At 41.2% G+C, this 26,978-nt stretch overlaps 1 protein-coding gene across 1 annotated transcript in view; it reads left to right on the top strand.

Annotated features, from left to right (window-relative positions):
* Window positions 1-11,911: 11,911 nt before the first annotated feature.
* LOC114292449 (uncharacterized) overlaps window positions 11,912-26,978 on the top strand; it is a 29,750-nt gene continuing 14,683 nt past the window's right edge. Inside the window, exon 1 of the mRNA XM_028236415.2 lies at window positions 11,912-12,364. Coding sequence (XP_028092216.2) covers window positions 12,134-12,364 — 231 coding nt within the window. The 5' untranslated portion in view covers window positions 11,912-12,133. The remainder of the gene's footprint in view (window positions 12,365-26,978) is intronic.

Below are 26,978 nucleotides of genomic sequence, written 5' to 3' on the forward strand. Positions count from 1 at the left end.
CGAGGAAGCTCATACGCTAATGGTGTGCTGTTGCATCTACAAGCTGGTCAATTCTGGGTAGGGGAAAACAATCCTTGAGGCAGGCTTTGTTTAGGTCCGTGAAATCAACGCACACTCGCCAAGTCGCATTTTTCTTCTTCACAACCACAGTATTAGAGAGCCATGTAGGGTAGGTCACTTCCCTGATTGCCCCGGCATCAAACAACCTGACGACCTCTTCAACAACGGTGGCTGTATGCTCTGCAGTTGACCGCCGGCTTTTCTGAATGATCAGCCAGCATTTATGGTCAACATTCAAACAGTGCTGCGAAACAGACGAATCTATACCCGGTTGTAGACACCCCATTTTTGACCGACCTTAAGACTCAGACGTCACCAACTGAGTGCTTGGTGATGTTGCATATTGTGCTCGTTCTGAGGTTGCAAAGTCTCGGCTAAGAGCCTTGCCTCCGGGCTTCGAAACCTTTTCGTGCTTGCCTCGGTTTGCAACCAGGTCCCGTTTTCTCTGTTTTCTCTTCCTGAAGGGAGGGAGAGGTCTCGTAGACCATCTCTCAGTGGCCGTAGGTTACGTTTTATGGTCGTAGGCCATTTTTCCGGTTTGGAGACCAGTTTCCAATTTTTTGAAGCCGTCGGCCATGTGCCTCGGTTCGGGACCGCTTAACTACCTCTGTTTGCTCCGGTTTTTGGCACACACTTTGTTTCCTCTCCTTAGAGGGACACTTTGGCCCGGGAGACCACCTTCGTGGTCGCACGCCACTTCCGATGCTTAATAGTCCGTTTTCGGGGCCCCCGACTGCGCGTTTTGGCCCCCGAACCTTCGTTTCACATCGGTGTGGGTTCATTTTTGGCATGGACCCTAGTTTCATTGTTAGGAAGGTGGTAGTAGGATGGAAGACTACCTTTTTTTCTTAGAGACCATGTTTCCCCGGTCGGCCGATTTTCTTGACAGGTAAGTGGTCTCCCTCACTTTTGAGCCACAATTTCTGGTCTCCCATACCACCACTGAGTTGCATTCACCTGGGAGACCACCAATATGGGTAGGCTGACCACCTTTTCAACTTGAACCTTTTGACCCCTGGTCGGCCGACCAGGGCAAGTGGTCAGCTGACCACTTGAACTGGTCGGCCAGCCTTCTGCTTTTTTGTCTCTTTGAGTGCTATCCAACTGTGCCAGCTGTGAGGCATTTGCCCCATCCTCCGAGGATTGACCCTCTTGTTTTGGCTTCTTAAAGAAGCTTGGTCCCTTTTGCTTAGCTTCTAAGAGAAGCTTGACCTTTTGTTTAGCTTCTTGAGGAAGCTTGACCCCTCTGGTCTAGCTTCTTCAAGAAGCTTGACCCTTTTGGTTTAGCTTCCTTTAGAAGCTTGGCGTCTTTGCTCCAAGCTTCTTAGAGAAGCTATGGACCTCCTCTTCTATAAGAGGGAGCCTCTCCCTCTTGAGCCAAGGTTGAGATTTTGGTATCTAAAGCTTATACACCTCTCTCCCTATATCTCTACACTTGAGTTCCAAAACTCCACAATTCTTGCACCATTGCCCTACACCTCCAAGCAAAACACCTCCACCATCACTCTAAGAACCTTAGAGCTATTTTTCAGAGGTTGAAAGCTTGCTACATTGGTCCAGAAGCTGCTGGTCTTCTTCTCTACAAGGGTAAGTCTCTATTTCCCTCTTTGTAGCCTTATTTTGCTTCATAGTTCAGCTTTATTTGCAAGCATATTTAGGCTTTGTCATAAACTGAAAAAAGTCTTTTTTTTGAGCTTCTAAACATGTTTGTTTAAGGCCATTTTTCTGTTGGGGGTCATCTACCCCCTTGCATGCTTCATTTCCTCTTGTTTTAAGCTATGCATTAGAGCATTTGTGTGGGCCTTGGTTTGGCCTTTTAGCCACTGAAATCCAGTGGATTTTCAGTGGCTAACATGTGTTTTTGAGCCTCAAAATCAGAGAGGGGTGACCCTCTCACCCCTTGTTTTGTTTACTAGCTTTGTTGGCCTTACAAAGGGGCTTTTACTTGCATGCTTCCTAGACTCATTTCAGGCCCTTTTCAGTGAGTTTTAGGCCCTCATAACCTCTTTCTAGAGGTAGTTTTTCCATTTTGTGTGTCCATCATACATGTGTAGAACAACCCTCTCATTGGCCTTTCAAAGGAACACCTCATTCTAACATGTGTTGACTGAGTTTTAGTGGGTTTTTGATCATATTTTGGCTTGCCATGTTTCTATTTTTGGCTAGTTTGGTGGCCCCTCATGTGCTTCATATACATGTAGTGTAAACCATGCTTACTAGCCTATCTTGCATGTTATTTTGGCCCATCATGTTAGCACTTTTTGGCCATGCCTTAAACTAATTTTGTACATATTTTGGACTACCTCAACTCTGTTTTTGGGTCTCATGGTCGAATGATGCTTATTTTGCATGCTTGTAGTTCAATATCCATGCTTAGCTTTGAGTTTCAAGGTCTATTACATGCATATACTGAGGTGTTTTCATGTTTTGAGGCCATTGCACATCATATTTTAGAGCTTACATGCATGCCATATTATCATGTTTTCCACTCTTTAAATGCGTTTGAGAGTTGTGCATAAATGCCTCGTTTTCGGACCATTGAATGAGCTTCATTTCCATGCACTTTGAACCATCATTTTAGGCCATTTTCCCACTGTCTTGGACCTGACTAGGGTCTGTTTGGGGGTGGTTTTGCCATTTGTGCATTGCTTTGTGTACCTCTAGTGTAACGCACTTCACTAGTTTCGGTATCCGGGCCATCTAGCATGCATTGTGTGAGTCGTTTGCATGTTTCGGGACCATCTTATATGCTATTTCAGAGTTGAAATTTGTGTCATTATATGCCATATGTCATCCCTTTCCATGCTTTGTTAGAGTTACATGTTGTGCCTTAGGGTCGATCCTTTGCATCCGTGCATGTTTGCATTTATTTCGGTTGTCTCATCTCCATCATATGGCCATTGATGTGAGTGTGGCTAAGGTCCACTCATATTGGTGCAAGTCCATCTTGCATTTGTAAATGCCATGTAGTTCATGTGCTCATGATAGTCTTCGTAAGTGCATTGTGTATGCCATGTTATGTCACGTGCGTTGTGTATGCCATTTTAGCCCATAGCATCGAGTATGCTAGGTTGCATGCTAGTCGCATTGTGTATGCCATCTCATTGCTTTGTGTTTGGAGTAGGGTTTAGTCTGAACACGGGAAACGAGGGACGTTTCGTACTCCAAGTAACGAAACGTGCCTCGATTCTCAGTCGCCGACACTCTTGACTCCCATGATAGAGTTGTTGGCTTTACTTGCTTATATGTGCATTCATTTCACATCGAGTCGTGCAATTCGACTTCTCGGCCATCATGCATCAAGATGTGCGATTGGTGGTGCGAGGATCGAGGACTACACTCCCTTGAGCTTGTGCAAGGACGGGGAGAGTGGTCATGCACACATTTGTTGAAAATACATTGCCTTTTCTCTCTCTTGCCTTTGTTGCAAAAAAACCAGAAACCAGAGATGGAAACTGGTCGGCCGACCAAATTTTCTAGCAGGGTGACCACCCTCTTTGGTCTCCACCACAAAAGGTGGTCGGCAGGTGGTCTCCCATGATAATAACTGGTCGGTGGCCTTCCCAAGGTGGAGTTTCAGCCTTCTGGAGCTTTGTGCAAGTTTCTGAGATCAATTGCAAACAAAGGCGAGGCGAGGCGTCGCGATGGAATTTCCCGACAAGGCGACCCGAGTATGCATGCATCCTTCATCATTCAGAACAGAGCTGAGGCAGTCCATTGCACGTAGCATAGCATGCTAGTTTACTTTGCTTACCTAATTCATTTGTTAAGTAATTAGTATTGTGTAATAATTCGTTATTTATTTTGGTTATGTAATATTCTTTCAGACCCTCCGAGAGAGGGCCAATTGTTGTAATAAGTGTGTGTGTGTGTGATGTATGTCTTCCAACCCCACGTCTTTCTCCCTTTTATTTACCAACTTATGATGGTTAGATTAGGGCATGTTTCAATTAGCATACTTGTGTTTGCATGTTTGCATCATTCATCTGTATTGCATGCACCGGGCTCGGCGCATCATACTAACTGTATTGTGTTTCAATTCCGAGTTGAATACTTGTTAGTTGTAGCATTTCACATGCCATCTTTAGAATAGCCAAGCCTATTGTAGTTGCATTCCTACATGTGTTGCATTAGGCATTTCAACATAGTTAAGATCATGCATGGATTTCTAACATAGCTTCTGTTTTGGCTTGGAGTACTCGGTAAGTATTTATGCTTTAGCATCCTTGCATGCGTGTGAGTGACTGCCATGATAGCATGCTTACCATGAGGCTATGTACTTACATGATACAACTGCTTGAATGCCTGTGAGTGAAGGTTGGGTCGCGTGAGTTGGAATAATTCGTCGAAACCCGTGTTTTAGCCTACTTGCGAGTAGCAAATTTCAATCCATTTTCAAAACAAACGGATATGCGATGCTTTGTTCCAACTTAGGCAATCCAGTCTATACTTGTATACTATGCGCATCACATAGTAATTATAGGCTAATAACTGGAATATGAGCTCATATTGTTTTCAAAACTCGATATCATGGTTAGTAGAGGCCGATCTTTGATCGGGAGAGTAGGGGCGCTCACAAAGTGACCTTCCCCAATCGTACCCAAGTTCCCGAGTCGAGGCAACTTTGGTGATGACGGATATGTGGCCTTAGGCAAACAAGTCAAGGTTTCCTAAATTCCCCAAAATAAAATATTTAGGTGGCGACTCTATATCTAGCAAAGCAGTCCATGTTTGGCACTTCTTTCAAAAAAATCTATTTTCAAAAACGATTTGCTGCATTTGGACTCTTTGATGATTCATCGGTCTTGCATTGCACTCTGCGAGATTAGATACAGGACCGTGACATTTGAGTCCTGAACTGTAGTGAGCCCATATGAACAAAACGGGGGATTCCCTCCCGGGACGTTCGAGGACGTCTACACCGGCATCTCATATGGAGTCCACACAAAGACATCAAGGTTGTTGAGCAGAAAGGAAATTAGCTGCTGTCTGTCGGCTTGATTCAAGGAGGCGTCGACCATGAAGAACCTATCTGGGTTTCCGTCGATTTCAACTCGATCTAGGGCTTCCGTGGCCTTTTCACTTGGGAGTCGCCCAACATCGTCGAGGCTCTCTCGATCCAGCACCTCGATAGAATTCACTTGCAACTCCTTTGGCGTCTTTCTGGCAAGGAGATAGTATGCTTGTGCCAACTTCTGGGAGCCACAGATTTGCTCAATGCCACGTTTTGTCGGGAAGCGTAGCAGCTGATGATAGGTGCTTGGCACGACCTGCATAGTATGCAGCCAAGTTCGCCCCATGATGAGATTATATGGCGATGGCAGTTTGACGACTAAGAACTCCACATCCACTGTTCAGGAGCCCGCTCGAACAGGTAGTGTGATTTTCCCCAACAGGTATTCTGGATTGGCATTGAAGCCGAATAGTGGATAAAGAGTCGGAGAGGGATCCGATTCGGAGAAGCTGAGTTTGGTGATGTCTTCTAATGCATAACTTCCGATGTGCTTCCTAGGTCAATGAATACGCGCCCAATAGTGAATCGGTTTACGCGTAACTCGATTACCAAGGGGAAGTGTCACTCTAGCCAAATCTGAATCATCAAAAGCAATACTCGCAGCTTCATGGGGCCGTTTAGCCGGAGTGAGTTGATTTTGAGGGTCGAGATTCGACTAAATCGTATACACCGTGGATGACATTGGCAGGCTATATATCATGTGGATCACGCTGAGTGGAGGTGAATCCTGTCTTAAAGTTATTGCTTTGGTTGAGTTGCCTTTTCGAACGTACTGTTGTAGCCGATCATCTTGTACCAATTCCTTCAGATGATCCTTCAATGCATAACAACTCTCAGTATCATGGCCATGATCCTTGTGATACTCGCACCGCCTATCCCGTCTTTACGTGTCGGGAGGTTCCACCATTTTCGATGGCCATTTGAAAAACGGAAGATATTGGATTTTGGACATGACCGTGCTGATCGGCTCTGACAACTCCGTATATTTCTTGTTGGCGTGCCTTGTGCGTCTGCTGTTGACTTGCAATTGTTTATTTGCTCGGTGGGAGCATTGGTCGCTTGATCGGCGAGAATCCCGTCTCTTATCTTGTTTAGCCCGATGCCGTGGTTCAGGGCTCTGAGGTGGTACAAAATTTAATGGCTAAGTAATTTTAGAAGGAGCCGTCTTGTTGGTCACATTTCCGGCTTTGACCCCCAAGGCGTCATCTTCCACTTTACAGTATTCCTCAACTTTCTTCATCAACGACCAGACTGTTTTGGGGGGCTTTCTGGTCAAAAAGTTGCGAAGGGCACTGTCGGGATGCAGCTCCATCTTGAGGGCAATAATGGCCATGGAGTCATTGCAAGCATCATCTATCAAATTAATGCACTCCCAATACCGCGCTGAATACGCACGAAGGGTTTCCTCCGGTTGAATCTACATTGCCCAGAGGGAATCGACTTGCTTTGGCTGTACCTCATTAGTGATAAACCTTGCCCTGATGGATTTTTGGAGTTGGTGGAAGCTTTTGATCGAAGCCGGCTCCAGTTTATAATACCACCTGACAGCCAGTGGTCCCAGACTGCTTGGAAATATTCTACACATAAGAGCCTCGTCGTCTGCATGCAGCGTCATGGCTTGCTTGTAATGGTGGATGTGATCGGTGGGGTCTGATTTACCGTCGTACAAGGTGAATAATGGTGCTTTGAATTTCTTAGTTAGCACTGCCCTTGCAATTCGTCGTACAAAGGGATCGTGCTGGTTTTCTTCGTCTGAACTGTTTCTTCTTCGCTTATGCCTTATACATGGACTTTCTTCAAAGGAACTGGTAGTTTCGAGTCGCCCCTTCTTCTTGGGCTCCGGGGATAATGAGTCGGAGTCGCTATCAGTGTATTGTTGTCGGGCTCGAGGTCATCGACCACCTACCCTCAGAGATCGTTCCAGATCTTGGCGTATAGCTTGTTTGGACTTCGCCACTTCTAAGGCCAAATCCTGACGGAGATGTTCATTCTCAGCGATCATGTTCTCCAACCTCTGTTCGTTTTGCTTTGCTTATTCCATGATCGCTTGCATTGTCTCATGCGTTGAAGTCGAGGGTAAGGCGAAGTTCAAGGCGCGTCTTGCGGCGATAGTCTCTGGTCCAAGCATGTTTGTTAGAGTGAGGTCGTCTCTCTATGTGGTTTCGTCAGTGACTATCGGAGGGTCTTCCATTACGCTCGCCATGGATGTATTTGAGTATTCCCACAGACGACGCCAATTGTGGGGAAGTGGTTTGGAAATACTCTTCAGATCCTAGGGGACGCTCGTGATCCTTAGATTGTCACCTAAAAAGATATGAACACTCTGGTCGGGGGTGCCGGAATTAGCACTCCGACGGACAAGTTAGTCTCCACTCTCTCTGGATTACTTGTATTTTAAGTTAAGCATATTGATTCTCACCTACCTCTTTCTGGCTGATGTTCTTCTATTTATATCTTTTCTTTCTTGGGCCTCGGGATTGGGCCCACTTTCAATTCGCCATTCGACTTCTTTTGTTTCAAACTGCTTTTCACTCGGCCTCCTTGCTCAACCGGTTATTTGGCCGAATAGGGTAGGATTTGAACGTGCGAGACGAGACCGGGTGCTATATATATTTCGACTCTCCAAGTTCAACTATTCGGCCTCTTTACAACTCCCAATATTCGGCCCCTACAAGAATATCTAAACAAATTGAAAATACAAAATCTTTCAAATTACTAGGGGTGCTTGCGGTTTAGCGATGCGGTTGCAGCCAAAGGACTTTCAAATTTGTCATATGTCCAAAACTAGATAGATTGGAAAAATTCAATCCGCAACCATTTGCTTATTATCACGCATTCGTTCAAAATGTGGCGGATCAATTTAGTTCAGTTGGTTTGGGCAGATCGAAATATTCGCTGAGTATCCCTAATTATAAGTATTTTTTAATTTTTTGGTTATATTAATAGATAATTTTAATTTTTGACTATTTTAGTATGTTAAAATAATTATATTATAAAAAAATGAATTTTTATTGATAAATCCCATTTATGAATATTCTAACCCAATAAGTCCATAAAGAAAATTTATAACCTAATTAGTTTCATCTGTTTATACTTTTATTCCAGGAGGTCTTTTTATTTTTTATTTTTTATTTTTTATTATTATTTTTTTTTTCTGATTTACATTATTTTTTGGACTATTATACCCTTATATTTATTATTGATATATATTATAGACAAAAAGGATATACACGCTTTTTTTTTACTGTCCTTTAGTTTTTGCAGTTACCATAATTCATGCTTTTGATTGTGATTCAGTTTCACTCTCATTGTGGTGTTTCTTTGTTGTGCTAGGGTTTCGTTGGTGTTAGAGGAAGATGACGAATCAAGACTACATTAGTGTTGTTTGTTTATGCTCTGCTTTTTTACACAATTTTGCAAAGTCAGACATTGATCAGAATGAGAGAACGAGTAGATAATTTTGTCTCAAGGTTAGTATTATTTTGTTTAGGGATGCATGTTCATTTATGTTTGGATTTATATAAAGAATTGTATGCTCTATTTTTAGCTTTCAACTTTATTTTCTAGATTAGATGGAGATACAAGTTTATTTTTGTTGAATGAGGTTATGATTTTTGTCTAGTAATGCATTCATATAGGGCCCTATTTTTTTGGATGTTGTGAATGTTTACGTTGCATGAACAATGTGAACGTTCACATATTATTGGTCATATCATGGGGGAATGTTTGCATGTTGTTTATTGCCATTATATTTGGTGGTGTGAATTTGAACTTGTTTAATCTATAATGATGTGTAATGGTGGTAATAAAATTTCCAGTTTGGGATTGCAATGCAAAATATGGACATAGCTATATTTTTTTCAAGATGTGAATGTTCACATATCATTGGTTATTTCATATTTATGTTATTATGTGGTTATAATATGGATGTTCACTTCCATATTTTTTTTTGTTTTTACAATAGATGGATACCTTCATGTATCAGTGTATGTATGCTTATTGGGTAGATATTTTAATGAATGTGAATGTTTACATTCACTGAAGTTATTATTGTTATGAATTATCATATTTTAATATTTTGCATTTTATGAAGTGAACTTCAACATTAGAAGCATGTAATGGTTGTATGATGTGCAATGTAGAGTAATGATTACATTGTTATCGTATAATGTGAATGTTTACATATCACTGATTATTGTATGAGTTTTGCATGATTATTACATGGTGCGAATATTCATATTGTAAGGAGTTATTACTTGTTGTGAATTATTACATTATAATGTGTTACAATTAATGTTGTGACCATCATATTATTAATCACTGTTAATATTCATATTCAGAAATAATCATGCAAGTGCAAACAACATTAATGTGTTATTTTACCGACATATATTTGTAATGTGAAAATTCACATCAACATTTATTTATCGCAACTCATATTAAGCTTGTTGTTATGTGTATACAAATATAAGCAATCACCAACAATATGGATGTTCACGATGTCTACACTTCGATCAATGTAAATGTTCATGGCATTGTTTCTTTACGTCGGAATAAGGTAGATGATTTAAGATTTTGAGAATATGAGATATTTTCTCCCTGGAGTAAGGGCGATATTTTATATCATTAAATAAATGAGAGATTTTCTCTAGGAAATAAGGAAGAGATTTTCTCTCTAGAATAAGGGAGAAATTTTTTTCCATAAAATGAGAGACTATTATTATTTTTTATTGTATAATGGTTTCAAAATGGGAACACGCTCAAAAAGTTTGGAAAGATGATTTGGTCATATTACCTTAAATAACCCCTAATAAAATATTTTTAAAAAATAAATTAAATGGAACTGAACATTTAGGAATAGTACCTTCTGTAAAATTGACCCTTAAAAAAATGATTGAATTTTCTTTTAATTAGATGTTTATTTAAAAATAATAATAATTATAAATTTTATGTCACATTTTATCTCTATTTAATTTACTTTATTTTTAGTGTTATTTTAGCCCCCCTTCCCCCCTCAAAAAAAAAACCTTCCCAAACACCCTAAATATAGAGAAAGGCGTGAACGAACACTATGTTTGAATTGAGTGATTTGGAGAGAAAATAAAATAAATAGATATATGTATTTCTATTACTGTTTTGGATAATCTAAGTAGAGAGAAATGAGAAGAAATTGGGAGAAATAGAGAGAAACTCATTTATCTTATAAACCTCATTTTCAATCTTTCCAAAAGTGGAGAGATTGGGAAAGAAAAAAAACCACTATTTTCATAAGGGAAAATTGGTCTAGGGTCCCTCTCCTACTTTTCGTAATGGAAAAGATCCACAAAATTATTTTTTGATGTCTAAGGTCCCTAAACATATATCAGAGAAATTTCAGTCCTTTATACTATCTTCATCATCTGACCCACCGCCACCCTAACAACCCGACTCTGAGTCCTCATCTTCCAACACTTCCCAAAGCTTTACCCAGTGGAGATTCCCACTCCTAAACTCACCGATCTCACACCACTCTCACCCACCACCACCACAACCACCACCACCGCTGGAATCTGACCCATCACCACCCCAAACCCACCGTCATTCTTACCCACAACCACCGCCTCCAGAACTCTTCCACCTCGCCGAGCTCCAACTCACTTCAGACTCCGATTCTGACCGACTCAACGCCCTCCACATGCTTGAACGCTGGCTCGTTCTGAATCCCCCCACAGCTGCCGCGGCCGTGGACGGAAGCGATGAGGTGGCCTGTCCGGCGGTAGATCAGGTGGAGGAGGCGCTACAGTCTGCAATTCGCCGACTCCATTTTCAACAATGATTGACGTAGCCAGACCCTACATACGATCTCTCTCAAGATATCGTCTTCAATTTTCTCTGCTTGCCATTGGGATGGGTCCTCTATGTGCTCCTCACTGAAAATCATGCTCGACACCCACTCTTTCCATGTCATCGAATATCTCTAGAAATAGATTAATCGAAGCAATGTTGTGGCAGAAGATCAGAACCTTCTCTTTCCTGATGATGCACCGAGGTATAAGGCTCATGACGAATCTCACTTTAGAACCCAACTTCAAATTGAACTTATATTTCTCAAGATCATCCAACACTTCCATGCAAGAGAAGGCTAAGTGAAGGCAATAATTTCTCAAATTTCTCTGGATTCAACCTAGAGAAATTTAAATTTTCTTTGGATTCATGATAACGGATACGATAGATGAACTACATAAATTTGTTCCATTATCACTGCTTCGTATTCATGGCCTGGACCAAACACCTCTCTGCATCTGTTTTTTGGAGGCTCATCGGTTAGAGAAGTTGCCTTTCTTCCTCACCTTTGAGAAGCAAGGAAGTGAGTTGAGGTAGGGGAATTCTTATGTTTAAAAAAAAAAAAAAGGACAAAGAAATTTAGGAAGTTTAGGGATGTCCAGAGAAATTTAAAAATTTATCTGGACCAATTTTCTCTGACTTGAATTTTCTCTGGACTAATTTTCTCTAGACCAATTTTCTCTGGATTGATGTTGAGGGACCTTAGACATCATGAAAATATTTGATGTCCTTTATAATATAAAATCATAATATCAGGAATCTTAAAAAAAATACCCATTTTCATAATACCAATTTTGTTCCTATAAAAATAAAAGAAATAAAATAATTAAAAATATAAAAAGATTATTTTGATAGTGTAATATAAAATAATTTCTTTTTTTTTTTTTAGTCTTAATAAAATCTAACCAAGCAAGAATAAAACAAATTACAATCATTTTTTTTTTCTTATCTAAACAAAAAAGAAAAAAAATCACAATCAAATCATTTTATTTTATTTTTTTTCTTTCCCCTGGTAACTTAACTAATCCTTCCTTTTCATTTTCTCATAAGATCCTACTTTTCGTTTTCCCCTAATTTCTTTTCTTCTCTCTTCTCTTCAAACTTAACTAATCCTTTCCTTTCTTTTCTTTTTCTCATAAGATCCTACTTTTCTTTTTCTCATAAGATCCTAAACGTAGTGGAAGTTCGAGTTCGGGCTCAAGAGATTCGTAAGATTTACTTAGAGAGGGAGAAGATATGCAGACGGAGGCTAGGGTTGGGGTGGTGGTGGAAGGGGGAGCGCTCGATTCGAGCCAGGGATGTGTGGCCGTCGACGGCGGTCCGGCGCATAAATTCGTGGAGCAGCGAAGGGCGTGGCATCAGCAATCGCAGATCGGGACCATTTCGCAACTCTTAGCCGGCGGCGTCGCTGGTGCCGTCAGCAAGACCTGTACGGCGCCGCTTGCTCGGCTCACCATCCTTTTTCAGGTTAAATTTTCTCAAAATTTCTCGTTTTCCCGTTCACTGATACTTTTAATATTTTTCAGGTGACGGTTGTGAATTTAGACTTACGTTGTTCTGGGTACGAGTTAATTTTTGATTTATTTTATTTTATTTATTACGAAAAGAGAAAACTAAATAGATGATGGCATATAAATAAACTGAAAAGCCAATAATCAGTTTGGATTGGAGAAGTTATTGGTTGGTGTTGGACACCGTCACGTGGTGCCCAATAGTGTTGTGATTGGTGGTAGGGGCATGTGAATTGTGATTGGTGTGGCATCCGAAGACCAACCAATAATTTTTCACCCAGAATAGCCCTTAATGAGGATGTGTAAAAATAAGGAAATTATAATATACACCCTTACCATATGATATGCTATTTTTTTTTTTAGAAGTTATGATCAATTTTCTTCTTTAATTATTATGACATTATTTTAGTTATGAGTGATGAGTTCTCTAGTTATACCTCAGTTTGGTTATAATATTTTTTCTTTTTTTAGTTATAACCAAACTAAGTCTTAAGTCCCATCAAATGGGGTCGGCTACATGAATCTTTCTTCTCCACGCAGCTCTGTTAAACGCCATTTCGTTAGTCATATTAAGTAGATCCATATCTCTATTTACAATGCTAGCCGGTTCCCTAGTACTTTCATCTACCGTTACTGCATCGCATCTCTTTACTACTACCTCTATTGGTTTCCATTAAATATGACCAAACCATCTCAATCGATTCTCTCTCAACTTATTTTCTATCGGTGCTACTCCTACCTATTTTCATATACACTCATTTCTAATTCTATCTTATCTAGTTTTGCTAGACATCCACCTTAGCATCCTCATCTCAGCAACACTCATCTTATCGGCATGTTGTTTCTTAATTGCCTAACACTCTGTCTCATACAACATCGCTGGTCTAATAGCCGTTCTATAGAATTTACCTTTTAGGCTAGTGGGTATTCATTTATCGCATAGTACTCCAGATGCACTTCTCCACTTAAGCCATCCCGTCTTAATTCTATAGGCTATATCTGCATCAATCTCCCTCACCGTTGTGATAATCGACTCTAAATAATGAAAATGTTCATTTTTAGGCAGTACTTGGTTCTCAATCTTCACTTTACCTCTGCTTTCATTGCTACTGTTACTAAATTTACACTCCATATACACTGTCTTAGTTCTGCTTATTGAAAATTTTTTAGATTCAAATGCTTTTCTCCAACTCTCTAACTTTGAATTAACTCCTTCTCTAGTCTTATCCACTAACACGATATCATCTGCAAAAAGCATACAACATGGCACGTCATCCTAAATATTTCTCGTCAATTCATCTATAACTAACTCAAAAAGATAAGGACTTAAGGTAGATCCTTGGAGTATCCCTATAGTGATTTGAAATTCATTTGTTTCTCCAGCATGCGATCTAATAGTGGTCACCACTCCTTCATACATGTCTTTAATCACATTAGTGTAACCTTTTGTCATTTTCTTCTCTAACACCCATCATTTTATATCCCAAGGCACTCTATCATATGCTTTCTCAAGATCGATAAACACCATATGAATATCTCTTTTCTTTTTTCTATACTTTTTTATTACTCTCTTCAACAGATAGATCGCTTCCATTGTCGACTTGCCAGGCATAAACTCAAATTGATTCTCTGACACCTCTGTTATATCTCGCAATTGGCGTGCCATCACCCTTTCCCACACTTTCATTATATGATACATTAGCTTGATTCCTCTATAGTTGTAATTCTGGACATCTCCTTTATTCTTATAGATTGACACTAAAATACTCTTTCTCCACTCATCTGGCATGTTCATAGTCAACAAAATTTTTCTAAATAACTTAGTCAACCAAGCAACTCTTTTTTTACCCAAACACTTCCAAGCTTCAATAGAGATATCATGAGGTCCTAAAGCTTTATTTGATTTCATCTTATTAAGTGCAATCTTTACTTCAAAGTTCCTAATCCTACAATAGAACCTATAGTCTTGGTTTATCATATTACTGGTTATTTCTTCCCCTATTGACGTACCTCCATATTCCTCATTTAATAATTTCTCAAAATAGTTCTTCCATCTCTCCTTAATCTCTTCATCCTTCACCAATATCTTAGAATCCTCACTCTTAATGCACTTAACTTGATTCAAATTTCTTGTTTTCTTCTTTCGTATCTTAGCAAGTTTGTATATCCTCTTCTCTCCCTCCTTACTATCTAGTCTAGTGTATAAGTCATCATAAGCTTTCAACTTAGCCTCTCTCACTATTTTCTTGACCTCCTTATTAGCCAATCTATAACTCTTAAGGTTCTTCTCAGTTCTATCCTTTTACCACTTTTTAAAGCACTCTTTTTTTGCCTTAACGACCGTTTGAACCTCTTCCCTTCACCACCAAGTTTTCCTAGAGCTGGGTCCCGTTCCTTTCGACTCTCCAAGCACTTCTCTTGAGATTCTCCTCATACAATTGGTCATTAAGTTTCACATAGTATTAGTATCATCTTCCAAGTCTCAAGCACCTTTCTTATCCGTTCTATTTTTAAATATTTCTAATTTATCTCCTTTGAGGATCCACCATCTCGTCTTACGACGTCCACCATCCTTCCTAGCTTGGTATTGCCTTTTAAAACATAAATCTAGTATCAAAATCCTATGTTGAGAGGCTAGGTTCTCTCCAAGAATCACCTTACAATCAATGCATTTTAAGCGGTCCATTTTTCTCACTAAAAAGTAATCTATTTGGCTTTTAACGGAGCCACTCTTAAAAGTTATCAAATGCTCCTCCTTTTTCTTATACATAGTATTGGCCACCACTAGGTCAAAGCCAATGCAAAATCGAAGATACTCTCTCCAGTCTCATTTCTATTACTAAAATCGTATCCGCCATGAACCCTTTCATAACTTAGTTTATCTATGCCGACATGTCTATTGAAATCTCCACCTATAACTAGGTTCTCTCCTACAAATATCTCCTGTAAGATCTCATCTATTTGCTGTCAAAAATCCCTCTTAGTTTGATCATCTAATCCTACTTAATGGGCGTATGCACAAATAACGTTCACTATATTTCCTCCAATAACTAGTTTAACTAATATAATCCTATCTCCTTTCCTAATGACTAACACTACATTTTCCACAAGACCCTTGGCAACTATGATTCCTACCCCATTCTTGCATCTATCCTTACCACTATAATACAGTTTAAAACGGGTATCCTCTATTTCCCTAACTTTCTCACTCGTTCACTTAATTCCTTGTGCGCATGCTATACTAACTCTCCTCCTAATCATAACATCTACCAATTCTATCGTCTTATCAGTTAAAGTTCCTATATTCCAGGTGGCTATCCTAAGCCTATAGTTTTGAATTAGCTTCTTTATTCTCGCTCGTCTAGAAAAACGCGGGAATTTTTGCCTATTTTTCACTGCACCCAAGTGTCGATGTAGCGCCCCTTACTCACTTTTCGAAACACTCGGAGGTAGGCGCAACGCGTTACTTGAGGGGAACGACCTAGCATGTAATCGATTTAAAGTAAGATTCATTTTCATTTGGGATCTGAGCGGCTTTTTTACATGTTGGCTGTCGGCTACCTAACACACAACCCTCCTCCTTTACCCGGGCTTGGGACCGGCGGATTTGCTAACTACCGCGGCAGAGTTTCTTTTTTTAGTTATGACTCAAAAAATTGAAATTATGTTATTTTTCTTTTTAATTATAAGGTGCATAACCATAGTGTTTCCCCATAAAAATAATTTTGTCAACACGGGCTTTCAAATGAAAAATTGCAGGTTTCGTACAACCATAACTGTCAATTAATATTTTTAGTTCATATTTGAAGCAACAGTGTGAAAGATTTCAATGTTTGTGGGTGGGAACTCTCTCTCTCTCTCTGTGGTTTGAGGGGGTTAGCCTTGCACAAAGATAGTTTAAAAATACTACCTGGTGTGAAGCACACAATCACTCAAAGCCCACAAATTTTCATGTTTGGCTTGAAGATTATAAACAATTAGAGAATCTGAGAAGTGTTTCCGACACAGGATGAGCTTTTCTCCATACTCTTCCATATCCCTCTTATGGGTCTCAATTCGTACTCACACCAATAATCTGAACCGTCTACTTCATAGGGTCTCGTAATGACGGTTATCTATGCAAAAAATCAATTTTATTGAACAACTATAAATAAAGAATCAAATTGTATTTTGTTTTATAAAATGAATAGTTTAAGTTTATTATTATATTTGCCATTCATTTTATAAAATAAAATGTGATTTATTTATGTGTTTATGTTTATAGTTGTTCAATGAAACTGATTTTTTACATGGATGATCTTTATTATGAGGCCTATGACGTAGATTGTTCAAATTATCTATATGGGTCCAGATTGGGGCCCATGAAAGGAGTATGGAGAAATGACGGTATATCCTGCATCTTTTACCTTTCATATCCAATGGACATGGTTCTAATGATAGAACATGTATGGTAGTTTTTAGTGACTGAATGAACAAAATGGGGAAAATAAGAAGAAGAAGATCACTTCAAGAGGATCAAGCCTCCAAACCTTTAAGGTGAATTCTCATTGATTGCATAAAAGGCCATACAGCATCTACACCCTTCTATCACTAGAACACCAGCCAGCAACAGACATAACAAGATTACCGGAAAAGAAAATAAATCATGCCAAGACAAACAGCGCAATTGCCTCCTAAAATTCAGCAGAATCCTACCAATATAGAAAGCAATTGTATCATTCCTCCACCCTTATTAACAACCTTGTCCTCAGGGTTGGGAAGCAACGAACTCCAGGAATTTCTTCTTGAGTGGTAAGATTCCCAAGTAGCATCCTCAACTGGAAAGTTGGCCCACTGGACTAGAACATTCACTCCTTCATTCTTGCACTGGACTAGTCGTCGATCCAATATAGCTTGGGGTTGAATCCTGGTTTCTCCCATCCAGGAAAAATCTGGTAGCTGGCTTTGAATAACAAGGTGATCTCCAAGCTTCTTTTGCAAACAAGAAACTTGGAAAGCATTATGAATCTGAGCTCCTTCAGGAAGTTCTAACAGACAGGCCACAAGTCCTATACTCTCAAGCACCTTATAGGGACCGTAAAAATGCGGCGATAACCTCTTAGAAGAGTGAACTTGGATGAAAACTTGTTTGTAGGGTTGTAGCCGCAAATAGACCCAATGTCCTACCTCAAACTCCCTTTGTTCTATGCATGTCAACTTGTTGCTTCATTAGAGACCAAGCTTCATGTAGATTACTTTTGAGAAGTTGCAAGAGATGATCCCTTTCTCTTAGATCACAATCTACTTGATGCACGCTTGAAGTGCCATGGGTATAAGAAGTAATAAGGGGTGGTGGACGACCATATACTGCCTCAAATGTAGATGCATGATAGGTACCATTCTGCCCATGAAAACCGACGAACTCAATCCACTGGCTGATCACCTATGAAGCACCACAAATAGTTCTCATGGCACCGATTCACCTCCTTTGCTTGGCCATCTATTTGTGGATGATAGGTTGTACTCATATTCAGTAGTGCGCCTTGTAATCGGAAGAGCTCCTTCCAAAAATTGCTTGTGAACACTTTATCTCAGTCGCTAACTATTGATTTTGGTATTCCATGTAGTTTGAAAATGTTATCCACAAAAACTTGAGCAACTGTGACAGCAGTATAAGGGTGAGACAAAGGACAAAAGTGAGCATATTTTTGTAAGATGGTCCATAATCACATTTTTCCCTTGTGAAGAGAGGAGGCCTTCTATAAAATCCATAGAGATTGCTGACCACACTTGGGTAGGAACTGGAAGTGGTTGAAGCAGTCCAGGGCTTGCTACTGTTTCTGCTTTATTTCTCTAGCACGTGTCACATTCTTGTACAAAATGGTTAGCCTCCTTCTGCATCCCCTTCCAATAAAAAACTCGGGAGAGTCTGTTGTAAGTGTGGAGTTAGCCTGAATGTCCAACAGAGAGGAGATGCATGGAACTCGTGAAGCAATAATGGCTTGTGGGTAGAATTAGCAACCAATACAATTTGGCCTTTGTACCGAATGTCTTTGCCATCACAAGAATATTACAAATGGCTTTTGCAGAATTCCTTCCATTTGATGTGTCCTAATAGTGGATGTTTTTTTTTTTTTTTTTCAATTCAAAACAAACTGCATATTAAGTTTAGAAAATTTCCACATTATATCTCCTAAAGTACGCAGCCATCGAGCCCCCAAGACTAGGGCCAAGTTTGGCTAACATAAAAAAGTGCACTTATTTCATCTTTTTATCTTTTTTGAGTCACATCAATCAACATCACCTCTCTATTTTTTCTACACATAATACAAAAAAAGTCAAAAAGTGCACTTATTTAGTCTTCCCAAACTTGGCCTAGGTCACAATAATCTTTTGATTTTGTATAAGAATCTCCACATCTGGACATTTTCCGGAACATGTTAATGTTCTTTCATCTGCAACCTTAACATCAAATTTGTCACACCCGTCAACTGAACATGCAATTTTCTGTGGCAATTTTGTAATCCAAGAAATTGTCAGTACTCTCAGAATTAATTAAAAGTACCACAGGTTGACCCTTGATAATTCCCTTGACTCACATAGGGGTTGAATATCCAGCTAAAGCATGAACTGTGATGGTTAGTTGATTATATCAGGAGTTGAATACCTTCTTCATCTGCACTTATCTCTTCGTGGTCACTAGCACTGTCAAAATCAACCTTCGGGTCTCTAATAGGTTCAATCATCAATAACATTTTTTGCTTGCAATGATGCCATTTATGCCACTTTTCATCACTATACCAACAAAGTCCCTTTGATGTCCACTCCTTTAACTCATGATCAGTTAGCTGGCTTTGGGGGTATGTCACATCTTGGAGCCACTACTTGTGTTGATTTGCTTGGAGGGAACCCACCTAGTTTGGAAGAGCAACTCTTAGTTATTTGTCGATTACCATCTGGTAACCTTTCTTCTTGCAAACATGCAAATGAAATTGCTGCTGTCATGGTGCGGGGCCGGTACATTTTTACTTCTCAGTGGATCTCAGGTTTCGACTTTTCTGCAAATGTTCCCACCAATTGATGCTCCAACCAATCTCGGGATCAATTCGCAAGGTGCTGAACTTGCTTTGGTACTCCAAGACTGTTGAAGTTTGTTGAATCTTTGCAAGCTCTCCATGAATGCTCTCATACTCAACTAGCTGGCCCAAACTGCCATTGTTTTGCTTTATCAGTCTTCTTTACCTCTGAGTTACTGATTTGATGCCGCAGCGACTAGAGTCTTTCTCATTAATAGGATGCCTAGCCTTTCTCTTAGCCATAAATCTCCTTTTGAGCCACTTTTTCATTCTATCCCAGACTACACATTCCTCAAGGTGTTTGGATGTCAATGCTTTCTATGGCTTAGGCCTTATAACTCTAACAAATTACAACCTAGGTCTTCACCATGTATTTTCTTGGGCTATCATCTCACTAAGGGTTACAGATGTTTGGAACCTAATTCTAGTAAAATTTGTGTCTAGACATATTTTGTTTAATGAAACCTCTTTTCCCTTTGCTCTTCAGCCTACTGTTACTCCTCTTCCTGTTTTTGCTTCTTTCTTTTGGTCTATCCCTTCTTCTTCCCCTATTTCTTCTATTTCTCCTTCTAGCTATTCTAATGTGTCTTCTCCTTCCTCCCATCCTGCTCCTACTTCCCCTTCTTCTATACCCTTATGTTCCAATCCTTCTCCAGCTATTTGTATTCAGTCCATCTCTATTCATCTTCCTTTACCTCTTCCTTCAGTAGCTACTTTAGTCTCGTCCTCGCTTCCCTTTTCAATTCCTCCTTCTAATATACTCATCCTATGGTCACTAGATCTATAAGGCTTCAGCTCCTACCTGTCATTTTACTAAAACTGCTTATCTTGATCTTGCTGTTACTGAGCCTCAATTATTCAGAATATAAGAAGGTCAAAGAAGAGTAAATTCAAGAAAGTGGCGATATTTGGAATTGGCATGATTTCAACGAAAACCTGATAGGAACCAATTCATAATCATGTTTCTAGTATTATTAGAGTCTTATCTTATGATTAGTTTATATTTTCTAGGATTTTAGGTCAAGGGTATTTTTGTAATTTTCATATTTTCTAACATGGGCTGTAGGGGTCGCTTATGGGTCGTTTTGTCAGTCAAGTTATTTAATTAGTCTTTGTTTTTGTTTCTTATTTAGTTTTAAATTGGTTTTGGAAGTCAAAGATATTATAATGGTTTCTTTTATTGTTCTAGTTGGTTTAGGAAATCTCTTAATTTTATATAAAGCCATGTAATGCTTATACTTCAATAGAGTTGATATTTATAAAATTTTGAGAGCTTTGAAGCTTCTTTATGGATTGTGTGATTGTGTGATGTAATCAAATCCTAGGTGTGATGCCTAAGGGATTCTAGGAGTGATTGGTAGATCTATCTTCTTCTTCTCCTTCTTTCTCTCTTTTATTTTCTGCACTTTTAACAGCTCAAAACACTATTCATAGGTACTGTTCACAGCCTCATAACAGCTCCTAAAACAATGTTAAATCAGCCCCAAAAGCCCACTGCTGTGGCTGTCCCTAATTGTCCTGCATCACTTGGTCAGCTACACAAGAATTGCAGTCTTCTTTTTAGGTTGCAGCTACGAAAGAAGAATTTCAAGCTCTGCGGAAACAAGGTACTTGGGATTTGGTTTCTTTTCCCTCCACCAAGTCAGTCATTGGATGTAAATGGGTGTTCAGGATTAAGAAGGGTTTGATTATCAAAAGACCTTTAGTCCAGTTGCCAAACAACCAACTATTAGGATCTTCTTGTGCTTGGTTCTCCAAAATAAATGACCTCTCAAATAGTTAGATATTTCTAATGCTTTCCTCATGGCCATCTAGAGGAGGAAATTTATAGGATGCAGCCTCAAGGATTCATTGACCCTGCTTTTCCCACACGTGTGCAAGCTTAAGAAGGCTCTCTATGGCCTTAAGCAAGCTCCTAGAGCTTGGTACTCCACTTTTTCTTCCTTCTTACTGAGTCAAGGATTTCATCATAGCCATTCTGAATCCTCTCTCTTTGTCAGAATGTCTTCCACTAGCATTACTATACTTGGATATGTTGATGACATCCTCCTCACAGGAAGTTCAATCCTTATTTCAGCAGATGCATGTGGCTTTCTCCATGAAAAAACTTGGTGACATCTTATTTTCTGGGGATTTCAGTTCACTCTCATTCACAAGGTTTCTTCTTGTCTTAGCAAAAGTATGCTAGCAATCTATGGCACAAAGCTGGCATTGTGGAACCCTGTTCCATTCCCTTGGTTATCAAGCCCTCAGCTGCAGCTTTTGATGTGATGCCTTATTCTTAGCCTTCTTTCTATAGAAGCTGGGACTTTACAATACTTGACTACTACCAGGCCTGATCTTGCTTTGGCTGTCAATCAAGCCTTTTCAACACATGCAATCTCCCACCATTGGTCATTTTGCCAGTGGCAAGAGGCTTCTCAGATGTATTCAGATATATTCAAGGGACCCTTTCTCATGGTCTCAGCTTTAGTCCTGGACCATTTACCCTTCATGCCTTTTCTGATTCTAATTAGGGAGGTGATTACTTAGATAGGACCTTTGGCTTTTGTGTGTTCCTTGTGTCATGGCCTTAGACTTCGCAAGCCAACCGTGCGGCCTTAGATGCTTTTCAACCCTCTTGGTTGCACCTAAGTCAGCCTTACCCACTCAACCACACTAACACACACAAAGTTTAGGTGGAAGAATGCCTTCACTATACAAGTTAACTTTACAAGTATAGTTGTGTACAAAGCTTTACAAGGCTCTCACACTCACACTCACACTCACACTCACAAGTGCTTCACTCTTAGAGCTATCTTGGATCTCCAGGTCTCTAGGTGCCTAGCAAATGAGACCCCTCACCCTTATATAGCCATCCCCCTCCTCAATGGAAGGCTAAGATCATTTTGATCCAAGGGCTACAAACTCTCATCTAGAACTCTCCGTAGAACTATCTAGGACAACTACCCCTCCTACTACATTCTAGAAGTCTCCACTCTAGTGTAGTACATGGTAGGCTTCTCCAAGATATTCTAGGACATTCCAGACCCATCCAGACTCCTCTGGACACTCTAAGGTTCTTCCACATTCCGAAATCTTCCAGGCCACTCCGAACCCTTCCACTACGTTCTAGAGTCTTCCAGCATACTCTAGCCTGTTCTCGCTCCTTCCGGAACCTTCCAACGCATTTGGCACACCTCAAATGCTGCCCTTCGTGTCACATAATTTCTCGGGGCTTGACACTCCCCCACCCAATCCCGTGACGCCCTCGTCACACAGAAGCATACCGAGCCACCATGTCTCGATATGATCTGTGTCCGCTGCTGCTGGTGCTTGCCTCCTCTTTGCCCTTGCCATGCGGCCCACTCTGCTGCATCCCTGCAAGTGCTTTCTCTTTGTCCTTGCCATGCAGCCTACTCTGCTGCATCCCTGCAAGTGCCTTCCTCTTCGGGCAGTCCCTCACCATGTGCGGTCCATTGCACAGGAAACACTCGAGCCGCCCTTTCCTCTTCAAGCCCAGCCTCTTAGCCTCGTCGGTGCACTCAAAGCTTAGAGTGGCACCTCTCTTTTCCTGCGCATGTGAAGTTTTCCCCTTAGCCTTCACCTCCGCGCACCGCTCATCCTTCTTTTGGATGTTCCTCGACTCTGGCATCTCCCCACTCTTCTAGAATATCGACCCAAGAAGTTGGATGCTCCCCAGCTGTGCCTCCTTCTTTGAAGGGTCTTCACTCTCGGAGTCCCTCGCCTCCTTCTTTCCCTTCTTCTCCATGGCACTCAGCTGTTTCTTCTTCTTCGGGCAGTTTCTCACCATGTGCGGTCCGTTGCACAGGAAACACTCAAGCTGCCCTCTCTTCCTCGGAGATCCGATGCGTTGCCCCTTCCCTCGGCGTTCCCGTCTCTTCTGGGCCTCGCCATCACTGTGCTCATCCTCGGTGGTCTGAGGAGACTGCCTCCCACCTTCGGCATGGCTCTCTCGGGCACCCCTCGCACCATCATAGCTCTTAGGTTCCGGCGCACGAACCCTCCTCTTCGGTGGAGCCAAACCTCCGCCATTGCCAGTGACGATAGCCTTCTTGCACAACTCCAACTCTAACTCCAAGCTAGCTACTCTTGTTTCCAGGGCCTTCTGTTGGGTTGGACTGTCTCTAGCTACCTCGAAGCAAGACGAATTCACCCTTCCCTCGAAGGAGTCCACCTTCTCCTCCAGCTCTTCCACCCTAGCAACCACACTAGCAAAATAGGAGAAAAAGTCACTGATATGAGATGTGGGCTTACCAGGGCCAACTAGCGCTTCCTCAAGTCTAGTGAACCGCTCTTCCAAACTCTCCATCATCCCCTCGAGTCGTGCCTCCAATGCCGCCATCGAGTCCTTCGTTGAGAGCTTCCTCACCCTGGGGACGTTCCCTTTGTCGCCAGACATAGCCATGTACACCTTCCTCGGTTACTTTCTCACGTAACCTTGCTCTGATACCAACTGTCACGGCCTTAGACTTTGCAAGCAAACCGTGCAGCCTTAGATGCTTTTCAACCCTCTTGGTTGCGCCTAAGTCAGCCTTACCCACTTAACCACACTAACACACACAAAGTTTAGGTGGAAGAATGCCTTCACTATACAAGTTAACTTTACAAGTATAGTCGTGTACAAAGCTTTACAAGGCTCTCACACTCACACTCACAAGTGCTTCACTTTTAGAGCTCTCTTGGATCTCCAGGTCTCTAGGTGTCTAGCAAATGAGACCCCTCACCCTTATATAGCCATCCCCCTCCTCAATGGAAGGCTAGGATCATTTTGATCCAAAGGCTACAAACTCTCATCTAGAACTCTCCATAGAACTGTCTAGGACAACTACCCCTCCTACTACATTCTAGAAGTCTCCACACTAGTGTAGTACATGGTAGGCTTCTCCAGGATATTCTAGGATGTTCCAGACCCATCCAGACTCCTCTGGACACTCTAAGGTTCTTCCACATTCCGAAATCTTCCAGGCCACTCCGGACCCTTCCACCACGTTCTAGAGTCTTCCAGCATACTCTAGCCTGTTCTCGCTCCTTTCGGAACCTTCCAGCGCATTTGGCACACCCCAAATGCTGCCCTTCATGTCACATAATTTCTCGGGGCGTGACACTTGGCTGGCCCTAATTTGATTTCTTGGTCTGCAAAGAAACAGGCTACAGTCTCCAAGTCCTCTATAGAAGCTGAGTATAGATCCATCCTCTATAGAAGCTGAGTATAAATCCATGGCCCATACAGCAGCTGAACTTTGTTGGATCGAACAATTACTCAAAGATTTGTTTAATCCTTGTTCTTTTGTCCTAGTTCTTTGGTGTGACAATGTTTCAGCAACGACATTAGCTTCCAATCTTGTTTTTCACTCACACTACAAGCACATTGAGGTAGATTGCCACTTTATTCGTGAGAGGTTTGTCTCTAAACAAATTGCTCTTTTTTATATTCCCATAGCTGATTAGGTGGCAGACATTTTCACCAAACCCCTGACTTCCTCTAGGTTTCGCTATCTCAAGGACAAGCTTTTGGTGCTTCTTAGCCCTATTACCTTGAGGGGGGGTGATAAGAGTAGTAGTTTTGAGAACTAGCTATTTTTTTTTTTTGATAAATAACCAAACTATATTAAGAAAGCATCAAGAAGATGCAAGAAATGCAAAAGAGGCCCCGAAACCTCGACCAAATTAACAAGTCAAATCCTCTACAAAATCTACAAAAGCTAACACATCTGGATCTACTAAACCTATCACCCAACTATACAAAACTATAAGAAGCCATCTCTCTAACCAAGAAATGGAGTGAGTCATCCCCGGAAACACCCGCCTATTACGCTCCAATCAAATCAACCACATTAAACAGTGCGACGCAAGAAGCCAAGCCTTCCGACGCTGCCGCCCTACTCGCCCTCCTGCCCAACTTTGCACAACTACGAGCACCGAGCCTGGTTGAACCCAAACTAAACCAAAAATTGCAATCATAAGCATCCAAAGACGAGACGAGATGAGACCGGGAAAAGAATAAGAAAATGGTCAACTGATTCTACTGCCCTACCACACAAACAGCACCAATTTACCAAAATATGCCCACGACAAATCAAATTATCAATGGTCAAGACGCCACCCAAACTTGCTATCCAAACAAAAAAGGCAACCTTTGAAGGCGAGCCCGACAACCAAACACCTCTCCACGGATAAACCCTGGCAACATCCTGTGCAAACCCATCCTGAACAAGACTTCCATAAAAAGAAGACACAATAAAAATACCTTTGGATCTAGGACAATCCCAAACCAAAGAGTCTTGACCTTCCCTCACAAACTTCGAACCATATAAATAACCCAAAAGTTCCACCAACTGATCTTGCTCCCAATCCTGAACATTGCGACGCAACTGCACATTCCACACCGTGGATTGCCCCTCCCCAATCTTGACAGCAGCCACCAACACCTCATAATCAGTAGCAATAGCAAAAATCAAAGGGAATTGAAACTCTAAAGACAAGTCACTACACCACCTATCCCTCCAAAACCGAACTCGATCCCCCACACCAACTTTCAACCGCACCCTTTTCCAAAAAGCCTCCCGACCTAACCAAATCCCCTTCCACACACCACAACCATGAGAAAGACCCACCGTTCTGGAACGCCACTCCCCTGTATCCATACCAAACTTAGCAACCACCACCCTTCTCCAAAGCCGCTCCCTTTTCGCCACAAAACGCCACAACCACTTCCCCAACAAAGCCAAATTGAACAAGACCAACCTCCGAACCCCCAAACCCCCACTCTCCTTAGGCAGGCAAATCTAATCCCATGATAGTAAATGATAATAAGCACCCTCACCCCCACCACCCCACAAAAAGTGCCGTTGCAGCTTCTCAATCTGCCTTGCTACTGACACCGGGATCACGTGAACAGACATAAAATAAGTCGGAATACTTGTTAAAACACTTTTAATCAATATAAGCCGACCACCCTTTGACAAATACTGCCACTTCCATTCTGCCAACAGCCGTTGCATCCTGTCCACGACCCCATCCCATACCCGTTTGGCCTTAAAAGAAGCCCCCAAAGGCAAGCCCAAATATGTAACAGGCAATGAGACCACTTTACACCCTAAGATAGCGGCCAAATTCGAAGATCTCGCCACCTCCCCCACCGGGATCAATTTTGACTTTGCTAAATTCACTCGAAGCCTAGACACCGCCTCAAAACACAACAACACACATCTCAAGTACCCAATATGCTCTTCCTCCGCATCACAGAAAATGAGCGCATCATCTGCATAAAACAAACGAGACACCTCCATCACCCCTGGAACCACCCCGACCTAAAACCCTTTCAACAAACCTTGTTGCACCGCTTTAGCCAACAAACGCCCCAAAGCCTCCATAACCAAGATGAATAACAAAGGAGATAAAGGATCACCCTGCCGCAATCCTCGTTGAGTCGGAAAGAAACCTTCCGGAGACCCATTAACCAACACCGACATCTACACAGTAGAAATACAAAACAAAACCCAACGCCGCCAT

Source organism: Camellia sinensis, chromosome 8 (assembly GCF_055761805.1).
Source record: "Camellia sinensis isolate YWXY chromosome 8, ASM5576180v1, whole genome shotgun sequence".
NCBI lineage: Eukaryota > Viridiplantae > Streptophyta > Magnoliopsida > Ericales > Theaceae > Camellia > Camellia sinensis.